The 20,507-nt window shown below is 34.3% G+C and overlaps 2 protein-coding genes across 7 annotated transcripts in view; both read left to right on the top strand.

Annotated features, from left to right (window-relative positions):
• The window catches only part of LOC126972962 (uncharacterized), a 284,567-nt gene that overhangs the window by 175,438 nt on the left and 88,622 nt on the right, over positions 1-20,507 (top strand). The gene's annotated exons all lie outside the window — the stretch shown is intronic.
• LOC126972969 (PRKCA-binding protein) lies at positions 5,118-19,245 on the top strand. Of its 6 annotated transcripts, none has more exons than XM_050820072.1 (10): positions 5,536-5,657; positions 5,778-5,879; positions 12,888-12,999; positions 13,730-13,858; positions 15,439-15,671; positions 16,492-16,666; positions 16,901-17,094; positions 17,961-18,113; positions 18,419-18,521; positions 18,867-19,245. In XM_050820072.1, exons 1-10 carry the CDS (start codon positions 5,611-5,613, stop codon positions 19,215-19,217), a joined length of 1,599 nt encoding a protein of 532 aa, XP_050676029.1. In that variant the 5' UTR covers positions 5,536-5,610; the 3' UTR covers positions 19,218-19,245. The 6 variants fall into 6 exon arrangements, with proteins under 6 accessions (XP_050676034.1, XP_050676031.1, XP_050676029.1 ...); XM_050820073.1 differs by having other exon boundaries at positions 5,556-5,657; positions 5,730-5,879; XM_050820077.1 differs by lacking the exons at positions 5,536-5,657; positions 5,778-5,879 and adding an exon at positions 5,118-5,152.

Here is a 20,507-nt window from a genome sequence, read left to right as displayed (position 1 = left end):
ATGCCGTCGTGCATTGTGAAAAAGTGTAAAAACAAAACAATAAAAGTATTTGTGGATATATGATTATTTAAGGGAGAAAATCTTGTGTATCTAATATACCCCGTAACCACACACACACTAGTATAAAGGTGCTTCACTTGCTAATATCACGGCGCGGAGTCCTTCTTTTTTTACTAGTCCGTGATCTATTCCATATATATTGGCAATATCTTCTTACGATAAATGTATAAGAGGTAATGGAGGTAAGAATAATAAGAGATAATAATAAAAATAAAGGCAATCAAAATTAATACTTCATACCTCGAGTCCTTACGTAATCTACATAAAAATATATAATAATCTGCCAGACAAAATTCGAAGCATAGATAACGAAAATGAATTGATCAAAATACTAAAATACTTTTTATTTGAAAATGCTACTATTTTCTAAACGACTCAAACGAAACTTAATAAAAATATGGGTCTCCCTACTACGGTTCAGACCAAATTGCGATACTCTAACTCCATAATACTACTTTGTACAATCATTTAAGTAGTCCAAATGTTATATTTAAGGAATGTATTTATGGAACTGCAATAAATTGAAATTGATATCTTGTAATTATTAAGCTGGAAGTTGTAGATTAAATATAATATAATTAAACTTAACTACCTATACATTTGAGTATAACAAAAGTAGGTCGTGTTTAGCCACTCGCTAACTTAATCTTGGAAGGCTTTACAACTACTTATTTACATATTATTCAAACGTCATTATAATAAATTTGATTTGAACCGTTACAATATTGTTATGTAATGAATTTCTTTATGCTGCCTTAAGTGTCGGCAGACCATAACGTTAAAATTACTTCCTTTATTGCCCCATCGGAATTTCATTCTTTGCGTACCTTTATTACAGAGAATACCTGCGTTACCTTTAAGCACTTATGTTTTTATTTTTTTTATTTTAGAGACGAAAAAAAGATACCATAATTTATAAACCAAAGCATTAGACTAAAACTTAAGGCTGGTGATTGCAACTGGCTGTCCATTTAGACCGAAGCTTGTGCTAGGTCTGTCCAAATATCCTCGGACAAATTGTAAAAAAAAAACCATTGTAACTTAATCTAAAATGACCGTCGACAACAACCTGTATGCTGTGCCCAGTGAGGAAGCTGGAGGTCCACTTGCATAAGCTCTCGTGAAGCCCAAATGATGGAAGTTTTAAGAGGAGCGCCTTGTGCCATACACGATCAAAGGCCTTCCCTATATCCAGGCTAACTGCCATAACTTTCAATAGCCGCCGCCCATCTATGTGTTAGGTATACCAGAAGATCACCTCCCGACCGACCATTGCGGAAACCGTACTGTCGGTCGTTTATCATCTGGTGACCTTCTAGGTATACCAGGAGCTGTCGGTTAATTATGCTCTCCATGATTTTGGAGAACAGGGAGGTAATGGCAATACGCCTGTAGTTTGCTGGATCCGAACTGTCTCCTTTTTTTTGGATCGGATGGACAAGGGCTGACTTCGATGAGTCAGGGACTACGACTTTTGAATAATAACCTATGTTCATCATTATGACCTTCCTATAAGACAGAAGAATTGGATATGAATGTTTAAATAAATATACAAAACTTATTGACTTTTGAGTACAAAATTGCAATTTCATATCTTTTATTAAATTTGTAACCAAAATTTATGTACCATTCGGGATTCGAATCCATGCCTCTCGGGTTCCGTCCGAGCGCTCTTACCAACTGAGCCAACCGTTTGAGTGACGCATGGATCGATATATATTGGTATGACGTAATCTATGCAGATGACAATACCTACTGGTGATGCCGTATACAAGGGCCATGTAGATCTCTCTAGGGAAATCGTCAACAAGTGCCGGATGAAACTTGTGTCTTGTATCGAGTCCTCTCTTGAGAAGGTCGCGGAATGGGGTAAATGTAAACTTGTCCAATTTAACCCCCAGAAGACTCAAGTTTGCGCGTTTACCACAAAAAAAAACCATTTGTCGTTTCACCGCTCTTCAAAAGACCTCCCTTAAAGCCTCGCCTATTATCGGAGTACTGGGTATTTTCGAAGACCCAGTGCTCTATGAACGGTTTGATCACCTGGCATTGTGAAGAGACGTGACTTAACTTGACTTAATTGTGTGTTTCTTCTACCGCATTTACCACGGGGAGTGTTCCGAAGGGCTGTTTCACCTGATTCCTGCCGCCGAATTTCACCTTCGCACTGTTATACCCTTAGAATGTAGGGCATAAGGCTGATTAAGCATTTAATATTGATTTAATCTTGGTAGAATTAGTGAGAATGAGATTTTCCTTTCGGTATAAAAGCACGATACGCCACAAATTAGGATATCATCCTCACCATTTGGATGTGTGGCGTTCCTCCACAGTGCGGTTTTCAAGTAACTTTCTTCCAATTCCATAAAGCTGTGCAATGAGCTTCCTTGTGCGGTGTTTTCAGGATGATACGACATGGGTACCTTCAAAAAACGTACGTCCTTAAAGGCTGGTAATGCTCTTGTGATTCATCTGGTGTTGCAAGAGAATATTGGCGGCGGTCATCACTTAACAACAGTTACCCGTTGGCTTTATATATATGAACATAATATCATATTTATATATATACTAGCTGACCCGACAGACGTTATTCTGTAGATAATTAAAAAAACTGTTTTATACGAATTTGCCGATAATATTTCAAAACATATAGAATTAATTCGTAAAAAATGCTCCCTATTCATATAATGAAATTGTTTCACATTGGAACTGTCAAACCGTGCGTCACTAAATTCTCGCATAGAAAATATGTCCATACAAAACAAATATTGAACATAAAAATAATTATGGGTGCGAAAATGAAATAAAAACTATCCTATCTCTCAAGTTGGACTAAACTGCACTCCATGAAGTAATCCCCATTAAAATCCGTTCATTAGTTTAGGAGTCCATCGCGGACAAACAACGTGTCAGGTAATTTATATATATTAAGATAATAATACTACTATTAGTATTCTTATGTATACAGGATATAATATATCTACATATCCTTATACGCTAATAGCATTTAAAACACGAAGCTCGTAAAAAAAATGATGATAATAGAATTAGTCCTTTAAATTTATCACAGCGTTAACAGCATACCATACTCTCTAAAACTCACCTTAAATTATCATCCAGCTGATTAAGATCGGTAATAGAGGCCAGTCTTCACATCTGATGAATTCAACAACGTTTGTTTTCGGCTTGTTTCTAACCACGCTTGTTTGAATTGTACTCTATGGCCTGGAGCTGAGTCTAATTTTCTTTATTTATTTATTCTTAAAGATACTTCAGGTCCACTGCTGAACAAAGGCCTCCCTATATCCAAATCAAATCCCTCCCAAAGATCGCCATGACGATCGGTCCTGCGCTGCCCTCATCCAACGTATTCCGGCGATCTTGTCCAGATCGTCGATCCATACGGCCTACCAACACTGCGTCTTCCGGTACGTGGTCGCCATTAGGAGGACTTTACTGTCCCAACGGCCATCTGCCGGTCGAACTTTATGCCCTGCCCATTTATTATCATAATATAACATTTAATTACATAAAACTATCATCAGAATTAAATTAGTGATGGTAGTACCCATAACAAATACCAACAGTCATTTAAGTTGCTGCTTTTTATGTTAATATTCATACCCCCTTTTTCATAATAGTCTGCTAACTTAAAGCATTGCTAATTCTCACTCTGTCTTCTTCTATTGACCTAAGTCAGAATGAGAAAAAACACTCCTAAGCGGCTGTTTAAAGTTAGCGGACCATTATGAATAAGGGGGTATATCTTAACTTCTTGCTAACATGAAAATTTTTGGACGATGTTGTTAAGATGCTAAAGCTGATGTTTGATACCTATAATATTATCACTCCATGATAGCTAATACCCTCCCCTAACCATCACTGAAGCCGATAATGCTAACATTGTATTGTGCCGACTAATTGAGCATACATTATACTTCTTACTTAGGTACTTAGACAACTCTATAACATAATTTGCATGTCAATTGACGAAACATATTGAATTATTAATAATATTATGTTAACATCTTAACTACTGCTGTTGTTTTCTTGCAAATAAAATTTCATTTCGTTATATGTTGCTAAAATATTTTTGCGTTCCCCTAAAAAGTTGTTTAGATTATATTTAACAGGATGTTGTTTTTTAATTAAGATGTTATTGATGTCCAGTATCTAATAAAATCCACATCCTTAGGCATCTTTTAAATAATTGCACAATACGGTTCTTCTTTTATAAAAAAAATACGTATCGTGAAAGAGTGACGAGCAAGACGTTCACGTAATGGAAAGTGTTACGCCCTGTTTATTACAATGAAGTACCACCACAGAATAAAGAGTAGTTAATGTACCTCTCATGGTTCTTGATTGAATCATATATTCTGAACGGTGTCGCAATTGCACTCGTTTCTTTGAGAGATATAATTTGTCCTGTAATTTCAATAGAAGAGTACTTGAACGATTACACATTCTTTTTTATGAAAATAAGGGACGAGACGAGCAGGACGTTCACCTGATGGTAATTGATACGCCCCGCCTATTACAATGCAGTGCTGCTCAGGATTCTTGAAAAACATAAAAGTTCTGAGCGGCACTACAATTGCGCTTGTCACCTTGAGATGTTTCCTTTTGCCCAGTACTTTCACTAGCTACGGCGTCCTTTAGATCGAAACATAGTAATGTTTACACATTACTGCTTCACGGCAGAAATATGCACCGTTGTGGTACCCATCATCTAGCCGGTATCTTGTGCAAAGGAGTCTCCCACTGCATATTCTTTGGTTTAGATAAAAATCTCCTGTAATGATTTAACATGTTGGAGAAAAACTTTCATCGCATTTTTATATGAAAACTCAAAACATTTTTTTCAATATTTAAGTATTTACATTAAATTACATTAGTATATAAAATGTGACAATTTATTCGATAACATTTTCCCATTTTGTAGGAAATGGCATGATCCCGTTGCTCTAGACATTTAGGGATTTCTGATCAAAAACCGCGACAAGTAGGTTTCGCGGTGCGCGCCCTCTTGATATCAACCTGACACTGCCTAAAAACACTGAAGGAACAGGTGGAAATATTAAGATCCAAGGTCAGTGCTATTTTTTGCATACAATTTAACACTTCCCAAAACATTTGCTGGGTGGCTTTAGATGTGTTTGGTCTCTAGCTATCGGGATGAAAAACCACACCCTTCGTATTGGATTTATTTATTCCAATTCTTGCTTTAATTTCCTCCTTTTTACACATAAACAACATAATATTATGATATAATTAGAATCTCAATTGTAACAAATCTGTGATTAACACCATATTTAATAAAACCTCATTACAAGATTTCGCGGTAAAACTGACAACGAACTGAACATTAAACTGACAGCAATTGGCAGCTTTTTTCGACACATGCGCAGAGCTGAGTACATTACAGCGACGTCTAACTGATAGCTGCCATGTTAATACGATACGAAAAATCAATACAAATTACAAACGTAAAACACGGCTCTATTTTGTGAATAAGTTTAATTTTTACTGTTTGTATTAAGTTAAAAAATGATGCAAGAATACGAAGAAGATTTCTTTTACGAAGAGGACAGAATGTACGTAAAAACATTTATTTAAATAATCTGTTATCGTTTTGTTTATCAGTTAAATTCCCTTTTATGTTGCAGAACTTTATCATTTATATGAGTTTGCTTTTGTGTTATTGAGAATTACAGGCCCGACATGAACCAAAGAGGTTATATTTATCCTTTTTTTGATCAAAGATACTTATCACACCCGTTACCAGCTCCTGCAACCTATATGTTTGAGGACAGAATGTAATTTTTTGTTTCTTGTTATTTTTTAAATAATGTTTTACAATCTTCATATATCATAATATAAATATCAAAACCTCTAAATAGTTCATTTAAATACTTAATAATTTGTAACTTTTGTCTTTCATAACGATTAAACCGACATACATTAATTGTTTTGACTTCCACGAAGTTCTTATGACCTTCGATTAATAAATTAAACTGTTAATCTGTGGTTCTGGCCGAAAGGATATAAGATCTAAAGAAATAAATAATAGTTTGAAGATTGTAAAATATAGTTGTGAAATTTGTTTTAAAAATATCAAAATTTAACCGTTTTATTTACGTTACATATTATGTTAACCGTTATTTATTTATTTTCAACATAGAGCTCCCGGTTCGATCCTTGCCCGCCACGTAATAATGTGTTTTCGGTTTTCGTATGTACGTTTATATGACAATTTATAAGGCGTGAAACGTACTATCTACAATTCTCTTCTGATTCCTCTTGTGCTACAAGAGATGATAAGAGTAGCAGTAACCATCGGGTGAATCACGTAAAAAATACACAGATGTTATTTACGTTGTTATAAATATTAACAGGGTTAAAACTGATTAAATTTTGATATGTTTTATATTAGATTCTAATATGTCAAACTTAATTCTGTATTTTTTAATATATTACTATTTATGTATTTTTTACTATATTATTATTTTCTTAACTAACTGACCCAAACGTTTTATTGTCGATATTAAAATCGCGATACAAAAGTAACTGCTGATCGTAGATGGGTGAAAATTTGAAGTTGTATGTATTTTTTAATGCTGACACATAATCATACAAATTTAAAAAAAAATGTCAAAAAAATAAAAATAAAAATTTGGCGTTGACCACCCAATATGCACTCAAAATTTCATGAGAATCGGTCAAGCTATTTCGAACGAGTTTAACTACAAACACCGCGACTTGAGAATTTTATATATATATATATATGATTATACAGCTTATGTGTATCGGTGAAAAAACACTGCTTCTCATTTTCAACTAATTATTTTTTTTTTATTTTACGTAGCACTCAGAAAATGGAAATGTCTAAGTCCGACTTATTATTTTCTATCGATGAAAGGTAATCTTTGTTGTGACTTATGAGTGTTATTTTTTCTTGAAAATGTTTTATTTTAATTACTTTATTTATTTTGAAATTAGTGCATCAGTGTTGGTTGAAGAACCTCCCGTTGCCGAGTTACCGATAAAACTGGATATGTAAGTATTTACTTTTATATAAATACACTTCATAGAAATAAGAACAAATTGCTTACTTAAAACATCATTACAAGATCAGCTGACTAGTTATATCATTATACCAGCTCCATAACGGTTGGCTCAGTTGGAAGAACACTCGCATTGAACGCGAGAGGTCGTGGGTTCGAGTCCTGCATCGTTCATAAAGTTTTGTTTTCCAATTTTATTTGTGTATTAATCCTAAAAGGGTTATCACTTTAAAACATAACAAATTGTGTAGTTATAACATTAAAACTGCTTTTATTAATAAATTATTTTTCACAGCATAGAAGACTCAACACACCCATGGTAGCTCAGTATGCTCGTTAATATTAAAGATATTCAATTAAATTTATATAATATTCCAATTGTTGTTGTACTCAATTTAATTCAGTATAAATAGTATTTGTGTCTATGTTTTTAAAATGTGTGTAACACCTGTAAGTAAGTCAGCACTTAGAATTTATTATATATTGCAATAATATTATTATGCGTTTGTTAGCGTTGGTGTTAAATATGTAAAAAAATAATAATAATATTGACACACTTTTACACAAATTATCTTGCCCCAAACTAGGCATAGCCTGTACTATGGGTACAAGACAACGATTTATTTAATACAATATACTTACTTAAACATAATACATATAAACACCCATGACTCGGAAACAAACATCAATATTCATCATATAAATGATTGCACCTACCGGGATTCGAACCCGGGACCTCTAGCTTAGTAGTCAGGGTAACTAACCATTTGGCTATATGAAGATAGCCAACATAACATAAACACAATTTACTACATAATGTATGGCAGACGAAGTCGCAGTCAGAAGCTAGTCAGTTATACAGTGCTCTTTATCTTGTAAGGGCCACCTAATTATATTTTTTTTAATTTATCATCAATATTAAATTGTATGAACAATATCGCTTGTCTCGTAGAATATAGCTTGTCGCTAGAGATTATGAACGTCCAATTGCCACAATCAGGTACGTATAGACATACAGGCAGGGTTGCCACTTTTATGTAAATAAACATTATATTTAGGTTATTAAGAACTAGATAAAAAAACTTCATTGTGTCAAAATAAAGTACGATTTATTTTACTTCACTATAGTTATGCTTAAAAATAAACTTTACGTTTAACGTCTTTTGTATATATACAGTAAAGATTTTTAATGGAAATGAAAAAAAATTAAACGATCTGAAGTAATTATTATTAATCTAAAATAAAAATTTAATTCAATTCTACGACGCACTGTTTTCTTCGTTTTGCCATTTGCTATTGATCACAGAAAAAAAATATGGAGTCCTCTCCATATTTTTTATGGAGAGGACTTCATATTTAGAGGCAGGAGATTGACGTGGCTAGAAGCGACCGATCGAGAAATATCGACACATATTCATATTCGGCGACAGTTGATAATATCATCAACAGCAAAAAAAAATATTTCCTACTAATATTTTTTGTATATTCTATGTGAAATGAATCTACAGAAATTAAATGATCTAAAATAAAGTGATTTTTGTTTCATACAGTATTGATATTATATATCTGCCCCCTTATTAATAATAGTCTGCTAACTAAAAGCATTGCTAATTCTCACTCTGTCTTCTTCTATTGACCTAAGTCAGAATGAGAAAAAACACTCCTTAGTGGCTTTTTAAAGTTAGCGGACCATTATGAATAAGGGGGCTGATCTAAACATGTAAGTTGTGTTACATATAAAAATATATTTATTTTTATGGCTCAGTGAAATCTGAACAAAACTGACTTAAATTAATCTATTGAATTCTCAGCAATCAATAAAAAACAATTGAATTAGAAATGATTATCTTTAGGTTTTTTTAAAGAAGCCCGCGATTCTTCTTCGCACCCATTCTTCTCAGGTCTGAGGCATAAATTTCCTAATGGGTGGTAATTTCATATCCTATTTTACAAAATAACCTAAATAGTCCACCATTATTTGAGACATCTCCTTTATAACGACGATGAGCACCAACTTTCAGTTTTTCTTTGATGAAAAAACCCTAGTCCTCTTTATTTCTCACTATAATTTGTTTGTTTCCAATTAGGATTAACGATTTACAGAAAAATATAAAATAAGAATAACAACACTTTCGTTAGTATGAGGATTTTCAATTCAAATCGACGTTCAATAGTTATTATGTATTATAAGTACTTACCTATAGTGTGTAACGAGATAGCAATGAAACGCAATCTTTATTATTATGTTAAAGTAATACTTGACTATAACTTTTCTTTTACACAAGCACAACTTTAAAATGCAAATTCAATGCAAATTCTTCCTTTTTAATACTAAGGCACTGGTTTTGTGCAAGGCAACTTTAATCCTGTTTTCCTGTAACACCTCTTTCCATCATGGCGATACGAATACTTGATTTACCCTAAACGATCAAGGATTCCAACATAAAAAACGCTTTCTAAATTTAAATTAAAAAAATAGGAAGTTTTTAATTTGTAGTAAAATTTATAGCCAGACTAGTTATATTAGATTACTCGAAATATCGTATAAAACTTTATAATAAAAATGGTTGGCAACCCTAACCCTTTTTCCTCTCTTGGTATTCTTGTGTTTTTACGTGTCTCAATTATTATTGTTCTATTTTATATTTAAAAAGAAGCAATTACTGCGGGCCTACCATGAACTTTTATTGCGATTCAATTGATGACCTAAAATGAACTGCTTCGCTATTTCATACCACGACATCATTTAAGCGATCGAATTTAGGTTGACGTTTAATCAAGTCGGAAATTGAATTGCAAACTGTCTTAGTTCGTTCATTTATCCGTACCATGAGGTAACATTTCAACCTAAACTGCATAGTTTGTGTCAAAGTGAGCGACTCAAAAAAAGGTTGCTACTTTCTTAGCGGAAAGTGAATCATGTTGTTAATAACTTTAAAACATCAAAAACATACAGAAAGGGTAAATTTAATTGATGAAAGATGAAATGAGAATACTTTATTGAACTTTTTTGTAAAAGAAAATACAAAAAATAAATACCGAAAATGACAAAACTAAAGGCAAGGCAGTAAGGCCCCTGGCTGTTGCCTATTGGGAAAAATGTATTAAAAAAATTGTACTACCTACTCTGTGTTCCTGTAAAATCAAACATGAATTGAGGTGCGTCCATATCTAGTTTTAATCAGTTTATTTTTACGAAAACAGCTAAGCAAACCATTAATTTGTAATTCAAAGAAATATATTCAATACTTTTATTTAATAAGTACTAAAAGGGGCGTCATGTATTATAATTTGACGCTGTAAAGTGCAATTTTAAAATGTATTTGTAGTAATTTCTACACAAAAAAAAAACGCTATAATCGTATCATTTTAGGCACAACGCATATGGTTCTAGTAAGAGAGTCATACTTATGCAATGACTGTAGAGCGTCATCTCTTTCTCACACCGCGGACCACATACAAATTTCTTTCATTCATTCTTCCATAAACGATTCAAACGCCATTCAGTTAAAGGCACTTCATGGTACGAATCTTAGCGATTCATTTTAGGTACCTAAACTGAACTGCATCGGAATTGAATCGCTAATTAAAAGTTGTTGTTAGGTAGTTTAGATCGGGAATTGGGTCGGTAAAATCCACCAATAAATATTTTTTTATATGTCTATAGCGTAGAAGATACAGAAAATACCGATTGCGATTACAACGACATGCGATGTAAGAGATTTTTGATACAACACCAAGATCTGATGTGAGTGACACGTGTGGATATACCTAATTACTTGTACTGTGGCTAGTTTTGTTATGGCTATATTAACATGATACTTGGTGTACTTGTTATATGTAGGTATAGCTAATACTATACAGGTAAACTGCCGGTATAACGTGGTAGTGGTTATAACGCGTTATAGGGGTAGTCCTGTATAACGCGTTTTGTTACCTCGTAATTCGTAATAAAGATAATAATTAATTACAATTCGTAACAAATATTTCCAATTGTTTGCCTAGTTTTACTATTTGATTAAGGGTTTTAATACACAAATTCAATAAAATAATGTATTTTCGTTATAACAGAATTGACACATTGCAAAAGTACCCGAAACTAATTATGAACTGTACAAATCATTATAAATTTTACAGTATAGAAATATGTATGTGGGAAATCTCTTTGTGAAGGGAAATATCAAAGTATGTTATAATAAAGTTTCTCTATTTTAAGAGGTAAAAATAAGTATTCCATGCAAAATTACTTTATATCATAAAGTCATAATTTTATTTTGATTAAACTATTTAAATATTCATAATTTAAATAAATTCTCAAAGTCATAAAGTCAAAGACATACGTTTGAAATACCTTTTCAAGTTGAGAAACTAAAATTATACATAGGCTATTTGCATTGGTATATATTATAGGCCTACAGTATAGGCGTTATGGTAAGTACATAATTTTGTAATATGAATTAGTCGGGACGCACACCAAGCGACACGCGACGTACAAGCTATTATTTTAGTACCTCGCCAAAATGATTATTTTTATATATATACTACCAGCTAATCCAACAGACTTTGTTCTGTATATAATAAATAAAATACGTTTTTTTATAAATTTAATCATAACATCAAGAATTATTTCGTAATATATGCTCCCTGTTGTTATAATGAAATTGTTTCACAGTAGAATTGTCAAACCATGTCAAATCTTACTGTCAAACATTGTCATACTAATTTGGACATGTCGGTACTCTTCAGAACAAGATTGATCGCAATGCAATTATAATTATCAAGCTTTATAAGCTTTCGAATTGTGGATGTTTGCTCCACACAATTGTATGCCTGGTGTGCGGCCTTGCTAAGTTTGTGCTAATACACTGTAGGCTCTGTATGTATACTGCTACACATGTAAAAAAAGCTAAAGTACAAACTGAAATAAATGCTAAAAGTACTCATTTGTGTGTTTTATTTATACAATAAACCTAGTTAGAATTCACCCTATTTTGAAAGAGTGGTATTTTTGTTAGTTTAAACAGTCCTAGATTGAAGTGGTTGTTTCAAATGTGACATGTAAGTAAACAAATCATGATATAATGAAATTCTCTATATAAAATGTACTGAAGTATAATCGGAGAGCTGCATGAAGCAGTGAAGTGAGTTGTGGAGTAGACTCGTATTACTGTTGGTACATAGAGTTGATATTCAGAGAGGACGGAAATAAACAGTAAGAAAGTGTGTGTTGGTATGTATGATAACAAAAAACATAAAACTAAAATAAAAAGTATACCCAATTTCTTTGATTAAGGATTAGTCTCCACTGCGTCCAACTAGATACCGCACTACCTAAGAACAATAGTTTTTTTTTTATTATGGCAACTATTATATGCTTGTGTGCGCGGCATCTTGGCACTCAATGGCAACTGTTACATTTAAATTAATAAAATACACAATACTTACTGATGATATGTGATCCCAGTGTTTTTCCTATTTCTTGTAGTATTATTTTTACGAAGTTTTACTACGCAACCCGGCAAATTTTGTTTCAATTATTAGCAAAGTTTAAAAGAACATGTGGCACGTCAACGTCGCACATTGTTCAAGACTGGCTCGAGTATGCCCACTTGGGCGTAGTATTAGTTGCCGCACTTTGCGACTAACTGCGGTATCTACTTGGAGCGAAGCGGAGACCAATCCTTAATCTAAGCCTAACTTTTATGTATCTGAAATGTCAGGTAATTATTGAGTCTTACAACGCTTGTCCAAAATTTTCAGGGGTATGACAGTGACGTCCGGTAGTGTTATTTTGACCAAAGATGAGAAAAACTTGATCGGCATCAGTATTGGTGGTGGAGCCCCGTTGTGTCCTTGCCTCTATATTGTCCAGGTATGAGTTTCATAATTGAATTATAAAAAAGTACTGGAGTCGATCTCAATTAGAATTAAAACTCTGATAAAGATAATCTTTATTGACGAAGGTTTAGATTAAGTACTTTGCAATCGTCATAATTATCATTTTTTTATCCTTTCCTAATAATATTATAAATGCGAAAGTTTGTTACTATTTCACGCAAAAACTATTCAATGGATTTTAATGAAACCTTACAATAATATTAGCTTAGACATCAGAATAACACATAAGCTATGATTTATAAAGATATAGTGTGAATTATACAAAATAATACGATAAGTGTCAGTAAGTAGGAAAAAAATCTGCAATCTGCGAGCTATTCATGCGTGCATTGCAAAAAGCTGTAGGGATTACAAATATTATTATAATGTACTAGCTGGTGCCCGCGACTTCGTCCGCGTAGATCTTTATCTAAAGCCCTTTGGCTTTTAAAAATAATAAGCAAGTTTGGAATTGAAGATTAGGTATCTCATGTCCTTTTCCAATTTCTGCCGTGAAACAGTAATGTTTCATCATTATTGTGTTTCGTTCAGAAGGGCGCCGTAAATTACTGGGCAAATGAGACTTAACATCTTACGTCACAAGCTGACGAGCGCAATTGTAGCACCGCTCAGGTTTTTGTAGATTCCTGAGCGGCACTGCATTGTAATCAGCTGAACTTTCTGCTCGTCTCGTCCCTTATTAACATAAAAATTAAATATTTAAGGTATTTGATAATACACCAGCGTCGAAAGACGGAACCTTACAGAGTGGAGATGAGTTGGTAGGAGTGAACGGACAGAGTGTGAAAGGTAAAACCAAAGTTGAAGTTGCCAAGATGATACAATCTACTAAGGTGAGTGTCACTTTGTCTGTGCAAGTAAACATTTATTTTAGTCACACACACCGAGGAATACTATCGTTTTAACCATTTGTTATTTTCGCTAATTTCCACCTTCGCACGACACGCCACAAGTTAGGATATCATCCTCACCAAATGGATGTGTGGCGGTCCTCCACAGTGCGGTTTTCGAGGAGCTTTCTTCCCAGTACTACAAAGCTGTGGAATGAGCTTCCTTGTGCGGTGTTTCCGGGACGATACTACATGGGTACCTTCAAAAAAAGCGCGTACACCTTCCTTATATGCCGGCAACGTTTCTGTGATTCCTCTGGTGTTGCAAGAAATTGTTGGCGGCGGTGATCACTTAACAACAGGTGAATCGTACGCTCGTTTGTCCTCCTATTCCATAAAATAAAAATAAAAAATATTAGTTAATTGTTCATTTGCTGAATGTCTTCTTCTTCTTGTGACTCTTCACTACTGGAGGTTGGCCGTCAGCTCAGCGAATTTTTCGGTCTTGCGACAAGCGAAATAGTATTTCTACGCTGGCCGTCTTTGTCCACTTCCAGATGTAACGCAACCAGGATATTTTTCGTTGAATTAGGCGTTACTTTGCGGAAATCCATAATTATACAAATGATTTAAGTTTTCTTTAGTGTTAATTCCGCCAACATTGACAGTCAGGACGTGTTGTCTCGCCAAAATCAGTCTCGTCCTGAGGATGCCTCGTGTAGAGGCGAAACACGTGTCGAATTGTTTTAAGAACAAATGTTGGCGGAATTAATGCTAAAGAAAACTTAAATCATTTGTAGGACATTTTTCTTCTTCCAGCGCTTCTGTTGGGAATAGTAGATACTTTACCTACCATTATAAGTTGGAGCAGTTGGTATCTTTCGTGTCTCAAGAGGTGGCAGAAATATTTAACTTTTCGAGGTTTAAACAACTGTTTTAATTTTTTGATAGTTGCATCGAACACGTATGCCACTCTTGGGTTACATGTTACTGGTAAATCGCACGGTCACATATTGTGTAACAAACCAACCTTCAACTGTTTGAAATTATTCAATTACCAGTTCAAGTAATAAAACTATTAATTATTGTAAGTTCAGTTGAAATTGGGTTATGGAAAAGGCTGAGAGTGAACCAAGCATATAATATTTATCACCGATACATATCGTTATAGTGACATCACTATAACGATTGGCTTAGCTGAAAGAGCGCTCGCACGGAACGTGAGAGGACGCGGGTTCGAGTCCCGCATCGTTCATAAATTTTGTTTTCAAATTTTATTTGTATAAACTCAATGACATGATTTACCTATTTTTTATATTCACCCAAGCCACAAAATGTATGGCAACTAATAAAATAATAAACAGAACAATCAGATTTGGTAACATTTAAGAATTTATTTAATTATATTATTGTAAGATTCAGTCATTTAGTATTAGCATTTTAATAGTGTTTTGGCAAAGCGTAAAAAATATCAGACACGTAACCCTGTATATATAAAACTAGTTTGTAAAGATAATATTATGAGTAGGTAATGTGGTTGTACTTAATAAATAAATAAATAATTCAATCAATGATGGTTACAGGAACAAGTAACAATAAACTACAATAAACTTCACGCAGACCCCAAACAAGGCAAGTCCCTCGACATCATATCGAAGAAGATGAAGCACCGGCTCGTTGAGAGCATGTCCTCGGGAACCGCTGATGCCCTGGGACTGTCAAGAGCCATCCTATGTAACGACAACCTGGTGGCTAAACTCAACGACATGAGAGATACTGAGAGCACCTACAAGAGATTGGTGGAACTATCTAAAAAGTAGGAGTCATATGAATGTATTTTGTTTTGTTTATGAAAGTATGAGACTAGACGAGCAGGACGTTCAGCTGATGGTAATTGATAACCCCTGCCCATTACAATGCAGTGCCGCTCAGGATTATTGAAAAATTCTGAGCGGCACTACAACTGCGCTCGTCACCTTGAAACATAAGATGTCAAGTCTTATTTGCCCAGCAATTTCACTAACTACGGCGCCCTTCACACCGAAACACAGTAATGTTTACACATTACTGCTTCACGGCAGAAATAGGCGCCGTTATGGTTCCCATAATCTGGCCGGCATCCAGTGCAAAAGAGCCTCCCACTGGTAAAAAATTTGTGTTTTTTTTTGTGCTATTTGTCTGTAAGTGCCAGATTATATTATTTATTTACTATATACAGACACCTTATCCCATAATATTACATAGTATTTGGTCCCTACACTTGGCGTAGCCTGTCCTGTTTATGTTCGCTCCTCTTTTTAACATAACATACTTTGTAATAATAATAATCTGATGATGCATTTTATGAGTTCCCGTTGATAACTATTTGCTTACGGAACCATTAAAACAGCTCATTGAGTCTCTTACGCTTGTTTTTTTCAAGTAGTTGGGAGTTTCCGCAGACTTTCAAATAGTGATGTTAGTGTGTGTAAATTGCAAGTAAACAATATTGTATTAACAGGTTATCCAAGAAAAATAAAAGTACGAAGTTACCCAACTTGATAAAAATCTGAAACAACTTGAAAATAATGTAAATTTCCATTAAGTTATAGACACTAATATGATTGTGTGTTCTCTTGTCCCATATTTTTTTTCAGAATGCTAAAGTCGTATTTTGATCTCCTGCAAACGTTTAAATCTTTGGGAGATATATTTGCCGGTATCGGAGTGAGAGAACCACAGGCTAGAGCGTCGGAGGCTTTCACAAAGTTCGGCCAGTATCATCGGCTCTTGGAGAGAGATGGCATCAAAATGTTGAAAACTTTGAAACCGGTGACATATCTGTTCCTTCAGTTTTATATACTTCAATTAGCTTTACATGTATTTGTAGCATGTAACAGTACTTAATCGCTTCAAAACGTCAAACTGTTTTGAATTTTTTACATTCTACTAAAGAAGCGATTGGAATACTCTATTTTCGTAACTTCAGCCTTATGCACTGCAGTATATATTATTTTAATCAGAAAACTTCCACGAACCTGGCATGTAAAAATATAAATGTTGTAGATTCTTGCCGACATGGGAACGTATCTGAATAAAGCCATCCCCGACACAAAACTGACCATTCGCAAGTACGCCGATGCCAAGTTTGAGTACCTCTCATACTGCCTCAAGGTAAAAGAGATGGATGATGAGGAATATGGGTTCGCGGCGCTGCAAGAGCCGCTGTACAGGGTGGAGACGGGAAATTATGAGTATAGGTGAGCCACAACCAGCAGTAGGTTTAATACCCTCATGGAATAGGCAGGAAAATTTAGGTTACATAAGTAATACATCTAAAGTAATCACCACCGCCTACTCGCTTATAACAATAGAATATGCGCATGATTTTGAAGTTGGTTTCACATTGTGGATGAATGTCCCAGAAGGACTAGATAAACTGTATAAATTGCCTGTATTTATTAAAGCATTCAAATTATTTAAATAGGATAACACCATTACACCGCTATTCTGAGGCAGAAGTGGGTTCGATGACTATACAGCTGCGGGCAAACATTACATAAAGTCACTCAGTAATTAACTCAAAATAATAATAATATGGAGGAAAATATTTTGAGAATTCAGATTCGATAGCAGCGTTGGAGTCCAGATTTATTCCGCTATTCTGAAAATCAATATCTGTGGAGAAATGCCTGAAAAATACTACTTAAATTTAACTATTCGACAATATACATGCCAGTTCTGTAAATATTGTCACGCGTCTGTTAATTAAACTGCAAATTTTAGGTGAAATGCGATCTTCTTCGTATTTCTTGGATTCACTATGCGGGTGCCGGGTCCATCGTGTGGCAGAGCGAATCAGTACAATGCCCGATACTTGTGCCTTTGTAGGTTTATAAATCCCTAACATTACGATGTATATAAGCACTCGCTAGCGAAATTTTGATGGAACCTGTTAAGTGTTAGAGCTAGTTTATCTTCATTCTAGGAAAGAACGAATTGCAAGCCTTGACAGGCCACGGATCTCTGGTGGATATATATATTTTGCTGAGCATTTTTCGCAGCTACTTCTACGGAATTTAAATTCATTACGTAGACATTAATAGTTGAGTCGTTCGTTTTGTAGATTAATACTGCGTTGCCGACAAGACGCACGAACCAAATTCGCAAGATTGCGGTCAGACGTTCTGATAAAGTTGGAGTTATTGGAGAACAAAAAGACCCAGGATGTTGCCTATCAGCTCAAGCGGTTCATTCAGGGACTGGCGGTATATTACAAGTAAGTTAAAATAGTAAATTAAACAACGTATAATCGTCTATAAACTGAACGATGTGAACAAAACAAAGGAATTACGTTTTTCACAGTCGTTGTAGGTATTTATAAGTATGTGGTCTAAATGAGAGAGACTAATTTCATGGCATTATTAAAAATTCAATAAATTTAAAAACACATGAGCAATGACATAACACAAATATTGTTTTGCTTCTAAGTTTTGCTTTAGCAAAACTCTAGATGATATATTATTACATGCTAGCCTTAAAGCGCTTAACATTAAGTGTGACCTTATTTTTATAAATTTGCAGCGAATGTGTGGATCATCTGAAAGATAATACCTCACTGTTTCCAGTAGAAGTTGATTTGTCACAAAATGCCTTTCAGTACAAGTCTACCGCACAAATTATACAGGTGAGGAATTTCTGCTTTATCTTGTTGACTATTTTGAATTATGAAATTTCTGGTTGAAATTCATCATTATAAGCCAACAGCGTTATACATGTAAAACTAGTCAAGAGTGAAAAAAACTGCACAATGTCTGTGGTACCTAAATCAATGATTATTTTATCCTGAACTTTAGGATTGTTGTCTGAATTTTTATATCTACGGTACGATTTATAAATAATAGTCTGTTACTCTTTTTTTTAATATTAAGGTGCTTGTGTCTTATTTTTTTAACTTTAATAAATTCGACTGGAGTAAAATCAACCGAATTTTGTAGTAAATAGTAAATTGATATCACTAAACTCATTTCAGGATAGCCAAGATGAAGAAGATGAAATCGAATTCGGTAAAGAAATAAAGGAGTACCACGATATATGTGATGAAGAGGGAAAACAGCCTACAGTAGTCAACAGGCGAGAGAACCAAGATAGAAGTGAGACAGAAACAGAGCAGTTATTACCCGGTCTAACTGTTAGATCTGACATTGGTAACGATGCAAATGACAATGACAATCTGATGTTATTGACAGAGCTTGGGTTGGTTGACGGTGGAGATGATTTTGGTGATTTTCAGAATGGCATGACCAAGATAAATGAAAGTAATAAAGTAATGACAGATGATATTTTTGATAAATTGTTATCTGATTTGAATATTGGACAGTAAGGTTATTATAATAAATTATTATGTTCCATTTTTGTTCTTTTTATACTGTAGCTGAGCAAGCTCCAATTCCCAAGACATCATCGTCATTGTGTAGCCAAGTGGTATTTATGCAATCACACGTCGTAGATCGCATTATTCAGATGGAAGAAAAAAATATATTAGAAATAATAAGAGCCCTTTTAATACTTACACACAACTTGAACTTAATATTGATAAAGTAGGTACAAAATTATGTAGAATACTTATAGGTACCTATATAGAAAAGCTTTGCTATTATACAAGATAGTATATTACCAGTGGAAGGCTCCATTGCACAGGATGCCGGCTAGAATACCAATACCAGGTACCTCAACGGCGCCTATTTCTGCCGTGAAGCAGTAATGTGTAAACATAACTGTGTTTCGGTCTAAAGAGCGCCGTAGGTAATTACTGGGCAAATTAGACTTAACAACTTGTGTCTCAAGGTGATGAGCGCAATTTTAATGCCGTTCAGAGTTTTTGAGTTTTTCAAGAATCCAGAGGGGCACTGTTTTGTAATGGGCAGGGCGTATCAATTACCATCAGCTGAACGTACTGCTCGTCTCGTCCCTTATTGTCATAAAAATATAAACATTGCAATGATTTGTAGACGTACAAGCTTGTCTCTACCCTGGTCTTAAGAAAATATCTAAATTCCTCACCCATATCTGCAATGAAACTGCTACAGAAAATCTTTATGTACTACAAACTTTAAATTTAAGCATGTTGATCGTATAGAGATTATTAAAACGTTTAGACTAATTAGCGTTAAGAAAACTAAAGATCTCTGGGGAATCTCTGTTAACGTAGTGAAATCTGTAATAGAAATTGTAGCCAAAGACTTAGCTTTTATTTTCAATAAGTGTGTATATTGCGGTATATTTCCAAACCAAATGAAACAGAGCAAGATCACTCCTTCCTTCCTCCCTCACACCAAGTCGGGAGATAAAGCTGACCCCACCAATTTTAGACCCATATCAGTACTATCAACCTTTAGCAAGATTTTCGAAAAAATTATGTTAACGCAATTAATTAACCATTTTTACAATAATAACCTCATGCATAATAAACAATATGGTTTTACTCAAGGTCTTTCAACCACAGATGCTAGTATCGAGTTAATAAGAAATATTTTGGATGCTTGGGAGGATTCATGTGATGCGTTAGGAGTGTTTTGTGAATTATCCAAGGCATTCGACTGCGTCCATCATGAAACCTTACTTCAAAAATTTCACCACTATGGGGTTAGGGATGTTTCACTAGATTTAATAA

Source organism: Leptidea sinapis, chromosome 28, assembly GCF_905404315.1.
Source record: "Leptidea sinapis chromosome 28, ilLepSina1.1, whole genome shotgun sequence".
In the NCBI taxonomy this organism is placed as follows: Eukaryota; Metazoa; Arthropoda; class Insecta; order Lepidoptera; family Pieridae; genus Leptidea; species Leptidea sinapis.
This window is presented reverse-complemented; position numbering and strand designations above follow the sequence as displayed.

Coding starts and splice junctions, on each gene's coding strand:
- LOC126972969 (XM_050820072.1), top strand. CDS start 5,611: ATGATGCAAGAATACGAAGAAGATTTCTTTTACGAAGAGGACAGAAT. Junction 5,658..5,777: donor TTTTACGAAGAGGACAGAAT/GTACGTAAAAAC, acceptor TGAGAATTACAG/GCCCGACATGAACCAAAGAG. Junction 18,522..18,866: donor CTACCGCACAAATTATACAG/GTGAGGAATTTC, acceptor AACTCATTTCAG/GATAGCCAAGATGAAGAAGA.